Here is a 19,787-nt window from a genome sequence, read left to right as displayed (position 1 = left end):
GTCAGCCAATGAGAGGGGGCGGCAGTCCCAACCCTCCAGAAACCTTGGAGGCTTACCTGCCTTCATCCGAGATCACCGATGCACTCCAGTAAGTGTCTTTCTTTTATGTTTAGTGACTGCGTGCATGCCTGTGTGTATGTATGAATGTTTCCAAGAGTACTCCTGAAAAGGTTTTGTAAATTCCCAATTACAACGAAGGCGTTTGCTCTCTTGAACGTAATTGTACATAATGTACAAGCACCTGCACATTTATATTTTTACTAGTACAAATGCACGTTTCATTTATTACATTTGTCTCACTGTAGAAACCCCTTCACCTATAGCTTTTCCATTTCATTTCAGCTCTGGTAATTGATTTAATAATACTATTGACAGGAGAAATATCCATTTGTTTTGAGAAGGTAGTAGGCAGAGTCACTGGAAATATGCATTTCTGCTGCCAATGCATTTTCCGCTTAATTCTGTATAGATGGCATACAAAGTGCACTCTCCCCCCCAATGCATGCATTAAAGAGAGGCCCCCTTCAACAATTAAACTCGGGAGTCTTGCTTGATTTTCTGCAGTGTGCATGTTTATTAAAATAAGTTCACAGGTCAATTACTTAATTGACCCCCATTTCTTTATTTATAGTCCAAATTATTTTTACATCACAGCATTAAGAAACTCACACTTATATACATATACACTCTTTTACCGCCCATTCTCCAATGGGCATTTAGTTTAACTTCGGGTTGCACCAGCAGGCCACAACCCAGATAGCCTGCTCTCTTTACGTTAACCCCCTTCCGGTCAACAGAGCCGCAGGTGAATAATGTGCCACCACTTGGGCAACCAGCGGCTTCCGGGGTAGGGCTGGAGAAGCCAAGGCCACCAGCAGGTCGGCCCCAACTCTCCCGCCAGCCCGGAGTCCATGATGATTTAGAAAACCTGTTCAGAGGTAAAAAACTGTCACTGGACAAGAAGTTCCCGTGGTATTCTTGTCCGGAACCCCGCTACTGCCCTGCCTGAAGTCCTAATTTTAGGGATGGGTGGGTGGGTGCCTTCTTCACGCGACGTCCGACTCCTGGGCGGTCAGCAAACAAAAGAGGGAGCCCCTAAGATGGGCGCAGGCTTTTAAGCCTCGCGCCCTATGACTACTTCCGGGGCGTCAATAAGCCCCGATTCCATTGGCCTTCGCCCACTTTTCACTTCCGGGTCGGCTGACCCGGAAGTGAACCTCTGCTGGGTCGGCCCTTTGGCTGCCACTAACGACGCCACTCCCCGAAGGGGGGTGGCGCCTTGCATAGATGGCATACAAAGTGCACTCTCCCCCCCAATGCATGCATTAAAGAGAGGCCCCCTTCAACAATTAAACTCAGGAGTCTTGCTTGATTTTCTGCAGTGTGCATGTTTATTAAAATAAGTTCACAGGTCAATTACTTCATTGACCCCCATTTCTTTATTTATAGTCCAAATTATTTTTACATCACAGCATTAAGAAACTCACACTTATATACATATACACTCTTTTACCGCCCATTCTCCAATGGGCATTTGGTTTAACTTCGAGTTGCGCCAGCAGGCCACAACCCAGATAGCCTGCTCTCTTTACGTTAACCCCCTTCCGGTCAACAGAGCCGCAGGTGAATAATGTGCCACCACTTGGGCAACCAGCGGCTTCCGGGGTAGGGCTGGAGAAGCCAAGGCCACCAGCAGGTCAGCCCCAACTCTCCCGCCAGCCCGGAGTCCATGATGATTTAGAAAACCTGTTCAGAGGTAAAAAACTGTCACTGGACAAGAAGTTCCCGTGGTATTCTTGTCCGGAACCCCGCCACAGGGCGAGGCGCTTACTGGCGGACTCGACCTCCCCCCCCGCGCTCGAGAGCTTCGGAGATGGCTCCTAAGACTGTTTCTATAAATATCTCAGTGCCCGCCTCTGAAAGGTGCACTCCATCCTCCGCATATAAGTCCGGCCTGGACGTTTGTATCAACTTGACGAATAGTTCTAATGCTGGATTTCTGCAGGATTTCTGCCACCGACTGATTTAACTTCTTTATCGATTTATTCACTGCTTTCATGGGTGCGCCCCGCGACCATACCAACCTCGGGATGACTTCAGACCATATTAATATAGCCTCAGGCAAAATATTTTTGACAGCTGCTAGAGTAGAAAACAAGAACTCCTTCACTCCTCTCCTTCCGGCCGGAATCATATCGTTTCCTCCACAGTGCAACACGAATACATCTGGATAAGGCATGCCCTGGCCAAAGCCGCCTTTAAATCCTTCGGGACGTCAGCTAGGAGTTGCCCGCCTATCCCCACCCAATGATGATCACATCCTTGCACCATGTGCACCCTTTTTTCGAGCGTCTCTTTGAAGATCACCCCCGCCCTGCGAATGAAGGAGTGGCCGCACCAACATATTTGGATTCTCTTAGGGGAGGTACCTATAGTAAACATTAAGAGACACGGTAAGAACGGTCTTAGGCAGAAGGGGCGGAAAAGAAATGATAAAGACTGTTAAACTAATTTCGGGCGGACATAACGTTCGTAACATGCGGATTTCCAACGACCCAATCTCTTAATCGCCTGTTCGGGCAGCCCCAGGCCAGCAGCTGTTGTTGCTGCACCAATCCGAAAAGAATGGGATGTAAAGTCGGTCGGGTTAACCCCGATCTTTGCCAAGGTCATTTTTACTACCCTTGTAAACTGGAACCTGGTGAGGGGCAGACCATTCCTGTGAACCAGTACTCTATCATCAGCCCCTTGAGGCCTGGCTTGCATGAACTCTCTCATCAAGTTAACTGGACAGAAAGACTCCCCCTCTACTCTACCCAATTGTAACCAAGCCCCTCTACCTAAAGGGTCCGTTTTCGACCTTCGAACTCTGAGTCTCAGGACATCTACTGACTCTATTATGTCTGAACACCTTAGGCCTCCCTCCCTATCTGTTTTAGATGCCGGGAGTAATTCAGAGATTCGTAGTGCTCCACAAAAGGCTAAAACGTTGGCCACCCTAAATAATTGGGTCTCATATGGGGAAAAACAAACGAGCGGCAACGTGTCCAAGATTTTTACCAACTTCCCTACATCTATAGGCCTTCTGCAGTCCTTTGCCCCAGGCATCAAGCGCTCCCAACCCCTCACCGCTCTTCTTACCCTCTGGTCCTTCGTTGGGTCTGTAACTCCCTGCAACCCTGCATAGAATGCCAGTGCTGATAATTGCCTCTTCATAAATGCCACTGATTTCCCCTTCTCTTTCTGCTGTACTATGAATCCTAACACGCTCTGAGGCACAAAAGCATCCACTTGGCCCGCTCCCTTTAAGTATGTCATATAACATTCCCAAGACTTTTGATACATACACTTAGTCTTGGGGGCCAAGGATGCTGCTATCAACTCGGAGGCAGTGGGGCACCAAACTTCCATAGCTCCGCTGGGAAAGCTGTCATTGTCGTCTCTGCTTGCGGCCAAAGTGCACGGAATTCTGTCAACTTAAAACGAGATAACGCATCAGCCGCTTTATTCTCAACACCAGTAACATGCCTAGCAGTGAAATGGACATTGTGGCTCAGGCATTGCAATATTAAATCTTTTAAAAGACGGAGCACCCATGTGCAGGTTGCTCTCTGGTTATTGATCACCATCACTACTGACATGCTGTCTGACCAAAATACAATGTGCCTGTTTGAGAGCATATCCCCCCACAAGTGCAACGCCACCACTATGGGGAACAACTCTAGGAAAGAAACGTTACGGATCAGACCTCGTTCTACCCATTCATCTGGCCAGTGCTGCATGCACCACTTAGGGCCCAAAATCGCTCCAAAACCAATACTTCCTGCAGCATCAGTGAACAGCTCAAAATCGGCATTTGAGGTGCTGGCTGACCGCCACAACACCGTGCCATTGAATTCCTGCAAGAAACACTTCCAAATCAATAAGTCCTTTCTCACATCAGCTGATAACCTCACTCTGTGGTGCTTTGCACGCAGCCCAGACATTGCCCTTGCTATACTCCTGGAGAAAGCCCTGCCCATTGGTATGACCCGCAAGGCAAAGTTCAGTTGGCCCAAGAGGACTTGTAACTGGTGTAACGTTACTTTCTTTGCTCCTAGGCAGCTATCAATTGCGGCCTTGAAGGCATCTACTTTTGTCTTTGGCAACCTGCACACACCTGTTCTGGTATCGATTTCAATGCCCAAAAATGTCAGACATGTAGTTGGGCCTTCTGTTTTTTCCGCCGCCAATGGCACCCCCAGAGCTCCAGCCAGGTGCTGGAAGCCCAGCAGGGCCTTCCTGCATGACTGGGAACACTTAGGGCCCATGAATAAAAAATCATCCAAGTAGTGTACCACTGCATGGGATTTGTCTGAGGTCAGGAATTGCTCCACCGCCCATTCTAAGAACCTGGCAAAAGTCTCGAAAACTGCACAAGCAATAGAACATCCCATGGGCATGCACAAGTCTATGAAGTAGTTATCATCAAAAGTGAAACCCAACAACCTGGTATCTTCTGGGTGAACAGGAAGTAACCTAAACGCTGACTCAATATCGGCTTTGGCCATTAAGGCTCCCTCACCCAGCGCTTGCAATTTTTCAATGGCTGTGTCGAACGTTGTAGCGCACCGTGCACAGTTCTGGGTCTAACTTATCATTGACAGATAACCCTGGGGGGCTTGATAGATTATGTATCAGGCGGAATTTACCCACCTCTTTTTTAGGAACTAATCCTAACGGTGAGCAGACCAGATCAGGGTTAGGTAGATTTTTTAAAGGACCCACGACCCGCCCCAAGGAGACTTCTTTCATGATCTTGTTTCGCGCTGCCTCCATGTTCTGAAGCACTGAGCTTTGATTGCGAGGCGGGACATTAGTGGGGGATGCTGAAGACGGGATACGGAAACCAAATGTAAAGCCGTGAAGCAGGAATTGAGCCTCCTCAAGTTTGTCATACTTACTAAGGAGGTGTGTCAGGACATGACGTTTAATGGGAGTTGGGAGCCTTGTCGGATGTTTTAGGTGGCTTTCCTTTTGGGGTGGTATGGGTGGACTGTTCTTTGGGATTTCCAGTTTTCTTGAAACATCTGATTTCTGGATGGGATGTTCCCCCGCAGTACGAACAGCAATGTTTGAACCTGCACGAGGTCCCCCTAGTACACTCATTTCTGTTAAACTGCCAGCAGGCCTGTTTTTTATCACCGACTCCTTTGTCACTCCGAAAGGACTGGGGAACTAGTCTTAGACGTTGAGGGCGAAGAATAAAAGACTGTGTGCCATAGATTGATCTCCCGTTGGTCCCATGATATACCTGGGTGGACTGCTTTCATTTGTCTGAACATTTTATCATATTTTAACCACCCCAGGCCTGGAAACTCAGCTGCAGCACCATGTATCAGGGATATATAACTCATCATTTGAGGACCCAACACGGGATATTTTTCCAGTATAACTGCGGCATAAATGGCAAATCCCGTGATCCAATTTTTCATGGACCACTCTACCCATGACTTCTTTTGATTATATTCGCCCTCTTTCCCACCTCTGGACTTCCCTGACGCCACCCCTGCATTAATGAGGTCAAACACGTCCACATATTCACCTCTGAGTATCTTTTCTTTTATATCTGCTGGAACGTGCCAGGTGATCCCCGTAGATGGCGATAGGGTCATTGAGGATGAACCAAACATTAACGGGCTGAATGCCAGCATTGGGTGACCTGTCGGTTGCCCCCCAGCCCCCCCTTGTATCTGGCTATTAGGAGACACAGACAAATCAACAGCGGTGTTAGCTATTGGGGCCTGTGGTGGACACCCTAAATTCGAGTAAGCATTCATCATTACAGGCCCCCCACTTGTCGGGTATGTCATGGTGTGGATCATCGAGCTTATAGGGCCATTACCAATTGCTTGCCCATGAGAACCATAAAATTGCATCCCTGGTAACTGTGCGACCCCTCCGGGTTGTACCCACACTTGCGACACTCCGCTACCTGGTTGCGCCACTACTGGCGGTAACGTACCCTGTGAACAGGGCACCCCCACATGAGTGACAGGGATCCCTCCTATTTGTGTAGACTTAGCAGTAACATGCTGTCCCTCCACTCCGTCCTTGTCCTTATCTGCGACTGAATTCAAATCAATTGTCTCTAGCACCTCCTCCTCACCTGGTGATGCTGGTTGGGGCTCTGCCGCCCTGGGCCGCTTGCCTTTTGTTGCATCTTTAAACCTTTCTGGCGTACGCCTCACTCTCTTGCCTCTCCCTCTTTCTTCCTGAGAATTCGCGTCTGCTCTAGCCCCTTCTCGCATGTTCTTTAGCACCCAATACACGCCTTTTTCTCTCGTGAACTCCAGCAGCTCCGTAAAAGCGAGGTACTCATCATTTTTGGCTGAGGGCTCTTTGCCCTTCCGTGACCTTTTTGGCGGCATCCTGCACTTAAAGAAAACAAGCGTTAAAATTCTTTAACTGACATTACATGCATTTGGATAAACCGTGCTCTCCTTTACCCGGACCCTATTTTCTCAGGCGTAGGCCACTGTGGCTTGAGCTCGCTCCAAATGAATAAGGTTGTGTTTCATGCGCATGCGCTTGCCCCCCTGGGTGTGATGACAAAAGAAACCTGACTGCTCGTTTACTGCCCTTCTCTCCATAGCCCCATATGCTAAATGCAATCCTTCTTATAGATTCATTCCCCCAGCCTTACAATAAATAAAATGGGTTTGTGCCTGATATTTGATAACAGCCCTTGCATAAACATAATGCCGTTATCCCCTACGAAAAGCCCCCATGTATTAATTAAATAACATTATTATAAACATGACCTTCTCCAAAAAGATTGTCCCAATACCTCATCAAGGAGCCTCAACCTTTAAAGCCCATAAATATCTTGCTGGCCCTCATGCGATCGCCATCCCTGTAATTCTTTGAAGGTGGAGGGGGGGATGCATCTCATCCACTTCGTGCAGAAAAACGCTTTACCCAGGGACCCCCGCTGTCCGCATGATACTGATTACTAAGGCGGGTATTACCGGAGTCCTCATTGTACTTTTACAAATTACCGCGCTGGACCCCAGATCACAGCGCTCTGTCATTGTTCCATTCAATTCGAAAATAACGTAGTTCAGTAGGGAGCTGAGAGCGCTAAGGGAATCCTAATCGCTGCGTCAGCCACACACCCGTTCCGCTGCCTTCCCGTGTGCGCGCAACTCACGATGCTTGCAACCCGTTCCTCTCATCAGATTTCAACGCGCCCCGAGCGATACGCTTCCCCGCCTCCGTTCGCTCTCTCAAATTAAATCACTCGCACGCTTTAAAGATATGCATGCATGTCACTTCCAACAACCACGCAACACACTGCACGGCCCACTAACCTGGATCACGAGTCGGATTGACCCTCGCTGCTCACTTCCATGCGACGGTCCCGCGATGCCTTCTTCACGCGACGTCCGACTCCTGGGCGGTCAGCGAACAAAAGAGGGAGCCCCTAAGATGGACGCAGGCTTTTAAGCCTCGCACCCTATGACTACTCCCGGGGCGTCAATAAGCCCCGATTCAATTGGCCTTCGCCCACTTTTCACTTCCGGGTCGGCTGACCCGGAAGTGAACCTCTGCTGGGTCGGCCCTTTGGCTGCCACTAACGACGCCACTCCCCGAAGGGGGGTGGCGCCTTGCATTTGCTGCATTTGTAGCATAATCCATGCTGCTGCATAATCTACAGATTTTAACAAACAAAATTATTTCTATCTCTAACGGATCAAAAGTTACTAAAAATGTGGCAACGTGTTTCGACGCAGTGGAAGGTCCTTTGCAAAAGTTGACAGCTCATCTTTCAGTTGCTTATTGCTGTGTTTGGATGTTACATTGGTACTAATAAGGTGAAATGTATGCATAGACAGTGTTACTGTGAAGAAAAATGACAAACTAATACTATGACAAACTGTGCCGTATTCCACTGCCTTGTTTGCCTTTTCTTGCAGCCTAATTAAGTCAACCATGCTGCATAATTCCAGTGGCCATGGCAATAGGTAATGACAATGCTTGTGAATAACTACAGGCATGTGCATTTGTGGATGTGCACAATCTTTGCAGAGCACCCCTGCTCTGGAGCGCCCACTCCCGTGCCCCTGAAAAAGATTTACTTGTGCAAAATTACACCACATTGGATATTATGCACCACTAAACCTTTTAAATTGTGTAAATTCATGTTTTGTGGATTTCAAAAGTGAATTTGCGCTTAGAAATCAAGGAATTTTTAAGTTCTGATAGGATCTTACACTTTGTAGCAGACTTTCGTTGATCATGTGACAGCATTTTTGGCAGATATTGGTTCTTTAATTCAAATAAATCTGTATTTCTGTATTTTCACTGTCACAGGTGCTGCAACAGAGAAGAAGGGAGATCTGCCGCCAGTCAAACCATCCGTGGCCAAAGCCGGCATCGCCATCATCAAAGACTGCTGCGGAGCCACACAGTGCAGCATTATGTAGCGCCTGCCGCGTCACCAGTCACATCGGTCCGCTTAAGTGCAACGAGTTCATTGGATACAGCTATAAAATTAAAGGATTTAAACCACCTGAAAGAAAATCTTCTATTTCCACATTAGTAGCAGTGAATGTTACAGTGACCTCCTTACAATGTACCCATAGAGGACCCTTCACTGTTGCATGGGACACTTGTGTGTGCATGCTAGTAAAGGAGTATGTATACAGATATGCTCATATTTGTATATTGATATCAGCTCTCCAATGACCAGAGCTTCTTTGTATATAAAAAAAAGTGTGAGGGGCCACATTTCGATCAGAATGCAAAATTTGTTTTACCATATATACATCAAATATTAATGTTAGGCATCTACAAATCCTTGCCTTTGTCATGGGTTTTCTTTAAAGCGTTGTTATATGTTGAATGGTGTGGGAAGGGCCTGGATATTTCTCATAAAGTGATAAGGGATCTACTATACCGTACAGTACAACGAGTAGGTAGAGGTCTACCTGTAATTTGAAATCCAGCTTACGACAGTGTACCCGTGACAAGTCTTTGGCCCCTTTTATAGTTTGTAGTCAAGAAAAGTGGTTGGATGTCTTCAGTGCAATGGTACCAGAGCCCAGAGTGTGAGGGGCACATCACATCCCAATTGCAGTGGCTAGAAAGAGGGCCCATTTAGCTTGGTTGCATTAGGATTAGGATCCACAGCATCCTTGCTAGGCTGCTGAGCCAAGGAATGGTTACGTGGCTACTACAAATAGTTTTACCTTTTGGATTGGGTGGAAAATGTATATTATGGTCACTAATCAGCTGATCCAAATTTTCATGGCATGTCAACCCAAGGCATGCTTCTAAATAAGCACTTTCACACCAAAGGTTTGTTTGCCCATAAAAGAGCGGTATTGTCAAAAGACGACGTGCACAGACTTGCTCCATGCAAACAGAGACCAGTTGATTAATTAAATAGAGTTGGCTTTATTACTCGTGTTTTGTAAATCTTCACCTGCAGCCCAGGGGACACCTCGGAGTAACGACCTTGAAGTACTCCTTAGAGTTCCTGTCTCATTGTTGTGTGGATCAGAGGTGTAGAGAAGGCGGCAACCTCTCCCGCGGAGTAGGCCCTGTTGAGTGCATTCCATGAGCCCTTCAAGCTGGTAGTTTGTTGTAGTTACACAAGCTTGGTAGACAAAGGATGCAGTTCAGATTATTTCTTCCTTTTGTAAGAGCCTGAGTGAGTGCCAAGTGGCCTTGAAGAGAAAGAGGAGTCTCACTTTTCATATATTGTGAGGAAATTGGCACATTTCCATCAGTCACTCTCGCCCTGCCAAATACTTTCAAAGTTAATGGTTCGTAATGATCGGCCTGAGGTCATCATCTGCCGTGTTATGGAACGACTGGGATCTATGTATTGCCAGGAGAGAGCTTTTTGTAGGAGAGGCTAATGTTTGTGTAGAGAAAGGTTGAGTAAAATTCATATGAATCTTGTGCGTGCTTTAAAGACTTTAGGCCTAACTTTGTGTAGGGGTGTAGAGGTACATTCTATTTTTTGAGAAAATGCTAAGCCTGGTGGAAGTCCACTGGAGGAGTTTTCTCCACCGTAAGTATTTTATGGTGGAAGAAAATTCACCCATGAATTTACCCCACACTTTCTCTCCTCTGAGGATCATGATATTCCACTACTAACCACATCCAGAAATCAGGCCATGTGTTCCCACTGTTTCTTTAATCAATGTTTTATCTTGCTGTTTGTAATTCATGGTTTTGCCTCTCGAACACCATTTTCACAATGTATCTTTTTAATTAAAAAAAAGTGTGTATTACTTTTGATTTATGTGTGCTTCTTGCGTTGCTCTTTGTGCCTCTAGAGGCAGACTTCTCCCCTCTGCATAATCAATTATATAGTTCTTACTTTGCTTTCCCTTTAAATTCAGTCCCTTTACTTTGCCTTGAAGAGACAGTCTCTTGAACTATTTTTTTGTACCACAAGAATGGTCAACAAAACCAGAAGAATCCTATTTTAAAAACAAATGTGGGTCCTGTCGGCAAACTGTTTCTGATCGCCACCTTCATGAGTTCCTGCAGTCTCTTCCTCCCGGAAGCTGCTGGGGAAGACACCTAGGGCCAGATGTAGTAAAGGATTTGACCCATTCTGTGTCTATGGGAAAATGCTTTAGTACATATGGCCCTAAGAACACTGTGGTGAGAAGAGGCAGGCCAGGCACATGTCACAAACCTGGCCTCCCTGCCCTAGCCCCTCACCCATACTTTTAATGTAAGGCGTAAAGCTGTCTAATGGTGCCATGGTCGAGGTCTTCATATAGCCCCTAGAAGGAAGGGCACAGTATTGGTAAGGATACCTGGATGGCAGTGGTAACTTAAACCACTATTTAACCTCTGTGTGATGCAGGGAAGTTGCACAAGTGGGTGTTACAGTTACATGGCACAAATAAAATGTGCCATGACTCTTCCTTTCAGTTGTTCATGTTGGGGCGCTGCCTTTAAGAGATCTACCAGACTGTGTAGCTGGGCCTGGACATGGGGAGCTGTGTGGAATGCTGGCTCAGATCAGAGTGCTATAATCAAATGCACTTTTCACAACTTTTCTTTTTCCATAATGTTGTTTATGCACCAACATTCTCTGAATGGACACTATGTAAGAATAAAGAGGTATAGAATAATCATATGATGAGATCATTTGAAGATCTTCACAAACATCTGCATCCAGCTTGTTCCGTCAGACAGGGCTCTTCCCATCCTTGAAAAATAAATCAGAAATGTTGGGTATGCAGATTATTGATTTTGGTTTTGTTACAAAGGTCACTCTCTGGTGATCTTCCCTCAAACATTTTGCCCTCACCCCTCTTATTTTTGCTGATCTCGTTGATTGCCTTAGGAATCTATCACTAGTTAGGAGTGTTAAAGTGCACAAAGTGCTTGAGCTCTCTTATCTAAACATAGTAGAATTGGTTTATACTCAATTGGTACGTTTAATTTACTTGTAGTAAGTCCCTAGAAAAGTTGTACCCATGTACCCAGGGCCTGTAAATTAAATGTACTAGTAGGCCTGCTGTATTGATTGGGCCACCCACTTAAGTAGTCCTGTAAAACATGTCCCAGGACTGCAATTGCAGCCTGGGTGTGCATTTTTAAACCTTTTGCCAGTCCCAAACCTTCCATTTTCATACATGTATGTCACCTCTAGGGTAGGCCCTGGCCAGCACGGAGGGCAGGGTGCTATTTATTAAAAAAGTTGGACATGTACTTTAAAGTTTTACGAGTCCTGGCAGAGAAAAGCTCCTAAATTCCATTCTCACTACTGCAAAGCCTATCTCTTCTATCGGAAAACAATGAGTTACCTTATTACATTTAATAAGGGATAACCTGAATTGGGAGTAGGTAGCCAGGTTGAGTTTAGTGTCTAACAAATTGTAATTTAAAGTCCTCTTTATTGGTAAAGTCGGATTTATGTCACAATTCTTAAAATGTCACTTTTATGTATAATACAAGATACCACACACTTCCCTCCTTTACATCAACAAAAAATACAGCAAAGCTACATAACATCATAATACAGAATGAACAAATAATATATAAAACAAATCTTGATTAATATATACCAATGTTATCACATAACAGAACCCTCAAACAAGTTATACATAACCTTGTAAATAAGAGGGTTTCTTTGAGACCCTTGTACTCTTCCTCTTCTCATTTTGAGGAAATGTGTGTGAAACACCACCCAACTCATCATACCATACTGCATTCTCAACACACTTCCACACAGCAACACAACTCAAATTCCATATGCGATGGTCACTAGTTTTCACCGCATTCTTGAACACCTTTATCACCTCAATAGGTTGATTAAACTTGTTGGTCACTCTCCTAATTCTAGGATTCTTCATGCATACCCAATCTCCAACACACTCCTTGGTTTTCTTTACAGCCTTTCTTCTATCAAAATCCACTTTCCTTCTTTCAACAATCTCTGATTCTTTCTCTTTACTCGTGTGCAATGCTTCAATACCTTCATCTTCTGTCAAACCCTTCAATTTATTCACCCACATGGCCCCATCTGATGATTTGGTATTCTTTTCTTGAACATAAAGAAGGGGCTAACCACAGTGGAAGAACGACGTGTCATTCTGTACACATTACATTTGGTTTTTAGTTCTGTCACCCAATTCAGTTTGTTAGCCAAAGAGTGTTGAATGCTTTCTTTTAGTACTTTCTTGAAGTGCTCAATTATGCTATTGGCCTCAGGATGATAAAGTTATGTTTTCCTGAATCTTATGCCTTTTTCCTGCAAATATTTCTCCCTGAGTTTGGATGTGAATTGCACACCGTTATCCGATAGTAAAGATTAAATAAAAACGTCCTCGCCAAACAACTCATCAAAAAATTCAAAAACAAGACTCGTCTCCACCGAATTTGCAATCTTGACCTCCAACCAGTGAGAATACAATTATATGCAGGAAATGATAAACTTGTCATTGCCTGAAATCCTGATTGGCCCCACAATATCTACTGTTACTTCTGTCCATGGACCAGTAGGCCTGTCTCTGATCACCATGGGCTGCACTTCAAGATTATATTACTTTGTCTACATTCCACACACTCTCTAACCACTCTTTTTATGAGAATGTTCATGTCCAGCCACCAATAACTTCCACGTAACCTCTCCTTTGTCTTCAGATGCTAGGGTGTCCCTCATGGGCATTTCTCATGTAACCTTGACCTGACTTTTTTCGGGGTTAAAACCTATGACCTCTCATGATCAATCCATTTTCTACAGATAGTTCTTCCTTTACGTTCCAAAACCCCACAAAGATGCCATTGCGCTTGTCACTTGCGAACCAACCTTTCAACACCTTGGATTTTAAAGCCATCGTCTCATCTAATTCCTTCTCATTTTTCCACTCTCTTTCCTGTATAATACCCCCAGTCACCATACAAACAGTCAATAAACACGTCATCACCTTCAGACCAGACTGCACTGCTCCCACACTCCACATACAGTCTCGAAAAACAGTCAGCAAATGTGTTTATTACGGCTGGTAAATATACAACAGATTCAAACTCCTGTAATGCTACAACTCACCTTATTATCCTTTTTGAAATAACATTTATCCCATTTTTTCATAAAACATTTGTGATCTGCTCTACTACAAACTGACTGCCCCAGAGAAACTTGCATAGCTTTCTCATTGCCCAATATACCACCATCTGTTTCCCTATCACAGAGTAATTGACCTCAGCACCTTCTAGTCCTCTCTAAACAAACAGTATAGTGCTTCAATCCCATTTACAACTTGCTCTGAAACTTCTCCAATTCCCAAAGAGCTAGCATTTGTCCTTAATATGGTCTACAAACCCGGTTCAAAACTTTCAAGTTTTGATGCACTAGTTAAGTTCACTTCCACAAAATTGTCCACACACTTACTTGACCCTCTCAATTATGGCCCTTTCTTTAACAACTTCCTCATATTTCCATACCTTTCTGAAAATTTGGAAATACATTTACTATAATATTCCGCAGTACCTAAAAACTTAAGCAATTGCTCTTTGTTGGAAGAGCATGTCATTTCAGTTCAGCACTAACTAGATCTTCCTTGGGTTTGATACCATCACCCGTCACAAGATGTCCTAATTATTCAATTTTCCCCAAACTAAACCTGCATTTTCCACGAATCAATCTCAAATCCCTAATGCTGAGCTTGGACAAAGTCTCATGTAAAAACAGATCATGTTCTTCCTGTGTCTTACCATACACTAAGAGGTCGTCCTGGTATATTTTTACACTTTCTAAGACACGTTGCATAGCCCTTCGAAAAACAGCACCGGCAGAGATTAGCCCAAAGGGCATGCAAATGTATTTAAACGTTCCAAAAAGTGTTATAAAAGTCATGAGATCTTGCGAAGAAGGATGAATGGCAATTTGATGATATGCGGAAATCAAATCTAGTGAGGAGAAAAATGTTGCCCCCTCCAAACTGCACAGCATTTCTTTTATATTTGGGAGACGGTAATGGTCCACTATTACCACTTTATTAAGTTCTTTCAAGTCAACACAAAGGGGTTCATTAGGATGTCCGGCGGTGGCACCACCGTGGTGTTGGCGACGCGGAAAAATGCCTTTTTCCGCCTGCGAGTCGCGGTACTCACGTCCGCCATATTAGTATAGCAAAACATAGGTGATTTCCCGTCAGGGGCAGAGCGACGCGCACCGCCATCAAAGTGCACCCGCCACCGCGGCGGTGGGAGCTAATGGAGACTCACCGCCGTGCGAAACGAGGTCCGCCCCGCTCCACAAATTAGGATGGGCCGAACAGGCAGACGCACCACATCAGAGACACCGCCCAACCAGAGACGGCAGAAACTCGACAGCGGAGCGCTATAGCAGAGACCCGGTTCTCTCCACCCGGTCATGAACGCCATGGACCCAGCTCTACATATGCATCTGGTGATGTACCTGCTACAGCACTACCATCAAATGGGCTGCCGTGGACGCCGCCGCAGGTTCGCAACTACACAAATACAACACACAACACACAGGCTGACACAGGGTCCAATTCCACCACAGACACCCTGCTGGGGGGTCACATCACATCCACATTACCCACCTACCACCAAGTCACCCCTCTGCATCCGGGACACACATCGACCGCGAACTAGCAGCAACGTCCCATGCGCACAATGCAGAAGGCATGGCAACTCCAAGATATGGGCAGGGTACAGAGACCACAGGGACACACCACCCCAACCATACATCAACACACCCCTTCAAGTCACAGGCCAGGTGCCTATCCTGTGCACCCCCATGCACAGCAACAAGCAACAAGCACAGCAACAAGCAAGCACAATACACACTCTGCACCACACAACAAACAACCAGGGAGAAAGCCACAGCAGGAGTGGCTGACAAGGAACACACAACACCAGTGCCTCACACACTGAAGGCTGCCAATACTTCCCAGCACATACACACACAAACAAACTCACACCCTGGGTGTATCCACAAACAGAACACACACACAGGGAAGCCTGAGCAGATGCCTGCCCAAAAACTACACACAAACACGACAGAAACACACACAGAACCCCAACAGAAACAGACATACCCTGTCAGCCAAACTGTGGGAAGGCAATGGGAGCACAGACACAACATGACTGCACACCATCATCACTCAAGAACAAAACACACACAACATACCACAAATCACACAAGAAGTGCACCTGCACAGAACTACACTGCCACATCAAACAAACCACAGATGCACATGAAAGCACAAATCAACAAACACCACAGGACATCAGGGGATGCACATCCTGCAATGCCAAGCCCACATACACACATCACTGTATGCACAACAAGCAGTGTGTGTACAACAAGCATAACAGCTACACACAGACATGACTGACACAACCTCAACACACACACCACAAATCAGCACAGCACAAATACAACAGCACACCCATGAAGTGAAGCAAAACTACAGCCAACACACATACATCCAAAACAACAACAACAGGATATACCACTCTGGGATACGAGAGCAGAACCATCTACACCAGAGCACTGAGCAGCACACACAGCTCAAGTGCACATGGGCAATCCTCACTGATAAATAGCTCAAGAACATCACACATAAACCATTGGGGCAATGTTCAGAGTGGAACATCACTCTTGGCCCAAGAACTGCACCACAAGGCGCAGTCTCACAAATGAAGTCATGGGGATGAACATACACATGTAAACAAAGGGGACAGCTGACCTCAAAGTCAACCGACTTGCATGTCAGTAGTAGACATGTAAGGGGTGTACTATACACAAATAGAGGGAGTGCAGACCCATAATGGCTAGACACAAGTGGCACACATAGGTGATGGCATTACACCACACACACCTTGCCATACAGGAGGCGAAAAGGCACCATGTGCCTGCAATGCATGAGAAACACAAACACAATGCCAGTGAGGAGCAGCAGGGCCACACAGTCTACACAAATACACTCAAGACACATTGATGATCAAACAAACACAACACTGATGTGCAAGTCACACACTTTGTGACCAAAACAACAAGGAGTAGTCACACAGAACTGCATGGACACACCAACACACTGCACTGTGCACAACAGACAACTCACACAAGTGCATAAAATCATTTACAAAGGGCAGGACAATCCAAACAACAGGCACACAACTCCTGGGTGACACATGTGTGGCTATCACAATCCAGGGGCACACACACATCCACACCCACTACAAAGTCACACCCTACACACTGCACACCTCCTCACCACCCAAGAGCACACATCTCATGTAGGCCAGGGGACCAGGACTAAGGGCCAACACAAAATGACCATACACATACACAACTGGGAACATATACCGGAATAACACACATACATCATGACATTGCCCAGCCTGCATGCAAACCTGTGCACCGCATTACATCCTGTGCTGGCAGTGTACCCCAACCTGACATTGCAACAACGTAGCCAACAATAGCAGACCACTAAAAAGAGAAATGCATAACAGGCAAAAGAGCCAACATAGATAACACAAGTATCAGTGTCTGAATGGACTTAAGACCCTGTCACCCCTGTTTAAATATGTGATGCGGGCAAAGAGCTTGTCAATGTTGAATTGACACGTCGAGCATGGGGCACAAGTAACCAAATGCACACTCCAAAAGAACTTTAATCAGCAAGGACACTGACAAAACACACAACAGGCATAACTGTCTTTATTCACATATTGCACAGATGTGTCAGTAGAACAAAAGTAGACAAGAGCAAGGCACAAAATGCTGATCATATGCAAGGTAATCTGCACAGGCAAACTACAAACAGGAAGGCCAGTGGGCATGGCACAGGGGAAGAGTCCAACACAGCAGAGCAACAGGGTCAGTGTCCATGGCACAGGGGAGAGTCCAACAGAGCAGAGGAACAGTGCCAGTGTCCATGGCAGGTGGCACAACAAGTACATGAGAGGCTGCACAGGGGAGAGTCCAACACAACAGAGCAACATGGCCAGTGTCCATGGCAGGTGGCACAGCAAGTACATGAGAGGCTGCACAGGGGAGAGTCCAACACAACAGAGCAACATGGCCAGTGTCCATAGCAGGTGGCACAGCAAGTACATGAGAGGCTGCACAGGGGGGGAGTACAACACAGCAGAGCAACAGGGCCAGTGTCCATGGTAGGTGGCACAGGAAGTACATGAGAGGCTGCACAGGGGAGAGTCCAACACAGCAGAGCAACAGGGCCAGTGTCCATGGCAGGTGGCACATCAAGTACATGAGCGGCTGCACAGGGGAGAGTCAAACACAGCAGAGCAACAGGGCCAGTGTCTATGGCAGGTGGCACAGCAAGTACATGAGAGGCTGCACAGGGGAGAGTCAAACACAGCAGAGCAACAGGGCCAGTGCCCACAGCAGGTGGCACAGCAAGTACATGAGAGGCTGCACAGGGGAGAGTACAACACAGCAGAGAATGATAATTTCAGTGGCCATGGAGAAATGCGGAGTCAGGACATGAGAAGCTGCACAGGGAATGTGTTTGACTGTACCCTTCCATGACCAACAACACACCCAGGTTGCAAACAATGGGCAGGACTAGCACACCTGTATGAGAGACAGGTGTATTAGGGGGACTGCCACTCACATTTGGCTGTCAGGCGGACTTGGAGCTGGCTGTGTGTCGGGGACAGCAGGAACACTCGAGTGGGGAGACAGGGGCGCAGGTGATGTTGGGCTATCAGTCATTTGGCAAGCTGGAGGGCGGTTTGGACCAGGTGATATAGTGGCACGTGGAGGTGGAGTCATGCAGACCTGTGACACAGTGTGGGTGGGAGAGGTTGGAGGGGTGCCCTTCCACTTTTTGGTAATACGAAATGGCTTTCCTGTCTTGGGGTTAATGGGAACTGGCGATGACACAACAGGCACACACACCAACTGTCCCGCATCAGGTGCAGACACTATCACTACCTCTGGTGATGCGCTGGATCCTGCGGAGCGCTTTGTCTGGCGACGCATCTGGCCCACCTCCCCTGTTTGCCAGGTGTCCCACCTACAGTGCCCTCCTTTGCCTCTTTGCCAGGGGAAGTCCCTACAGTGCCCTCCTTTGCCTCTTTGCCAGGTGTCCCACCTACAGTGCCCTCCTTTGCCTCTTTGCCAGGGGTGGCCCCTACAGTGCCCTCCTCCACATGCTTCGCTGGGCTTGGAATTGGAGTTGATGCCGTGGGGGGATGTGGCCCTGTGCCCTTCCTAGGTGTACCCTTGCTATAGACCCCCTCCTCAGTGGGCACAGACACTGCACGCCTAGCTCTGCGTGAAGTTTTAGGGACAGGAGAGTCCTTTGCTGGTGATGCCTCTGAGGCATGTGAGCCTGATGTCAGCCTCATTGCTTTTTCTGCCTTGCTCTTCCCTGACGGTCTCTTGTCCTTGCATTCTGGGGTGGCTCTGCTCTTCTGTGGGGATGGTTTCTGTGGGCGGGACCGCTTGGCTTGTGTCTGCTGTGTGCTCCTTGTGCTGTATCGTGTCTGTGACGCATGCAAACCATGGTCACTGTCATCTGATGTGGCCACTGACTGGGGGGTGGACAAAGGCACCTGATCAGGAATGTGAGCATGTGCCTGTTGAAGGGCAGACGTCACTGCGGATGACAAAGCCTGGACTGTACCGTGTAGCCCATCCACGTCAGAGTGTATGCCCTCCATGTAGGCAACCACCTGGCCTAATTTCTTGTCATGGTCACTGACGGCATTGAGCAGGGCGGTCTGGCCCACACACAGCTGGCACAGGAGCTCTACAGACTCTGCACTGAGGGCAGCAGGGGGGACAGGTGCAGGTTTAGCGGTGCCAGGTGTGAATGTAACTCATCCCCTCTTACTGACACAGACACGGGCAGCAGCAGAGGAAGTGGATGGGAGGGTGGGCACTGGCCGCTGTGTGGTAGATGATGTTGCAGACTCTCCATCCCCTGTGCCCGCCAACATGGTTGCATCACTGCTGGCATCAGATGATGTAGTACTCTGTGTCTCAGCCACGGGTTCATCCTGCATACTACGGTCCCCCTCAGATGCGCTGGTGAGCTCTGTGTCACTGGCCTCCGGTGCAGATGTGGTGCTACTCTCGCCACCACTGGTTTCCAGCTCCCGTTCCTCCGTGTCCTCTGGTGAGTCTGCATGAGAGAGAGATGCAGGGTTGTGTTACTGTCATCATCAGGACAAAGCAATCCAATCAATGCAGTACAGGGGATGCCCAAATCAACATGGTGACCACCACACCCTGCAATCACATTGCAGCAACACAC

The 19,787-nt window shown here is 46.9% G+C and overlaps 1 protein-coding gene across 1 annotated transcript in view; it reads left to right on the top strand.

Annotated features, from left to right (window-relative positions):
- BMERB1 (bMERB domain containing 1) overlaps nucleotides 1-10,291 on the top strand; it is an 821,757-nt gene extending 811,466 nt beyond the window's left edge. The window contains exon 6 of the mRNA XM_086941442.1: nucleotides 8,356-10,291. Coding sequence (XP_086797568.1) covers nucleotides 8,356-8,468 — 113 coding nt within the window. The 3' untranslated portion in view covers nucleotides 8,469-10,291. The remainder of the gene's footprint in view (nucleotides 1-8,355) is intronic.
- The last annotated feature ends 9,496 nt before the right edge of the window (nucleotides 10,292-19,787 follow it).

The sequence above is a fragment of the Lissotriton vulgaris genome, chromosome 10 (genome assembly GCF_964263255.1).
Source record: "Lissotriton vulgaris chromosome 10, aLisVul1.2, whole genome shotgun sequence".
NCBI lineage: Eukaryota > Metazoa > Chordata > Amphibia > Caudata > Salamandridae > Lissotriton > Lissotriton vulgaris.
This window is presented reverse-complemented; position numbering and strand designations above follow the sequence as displayed.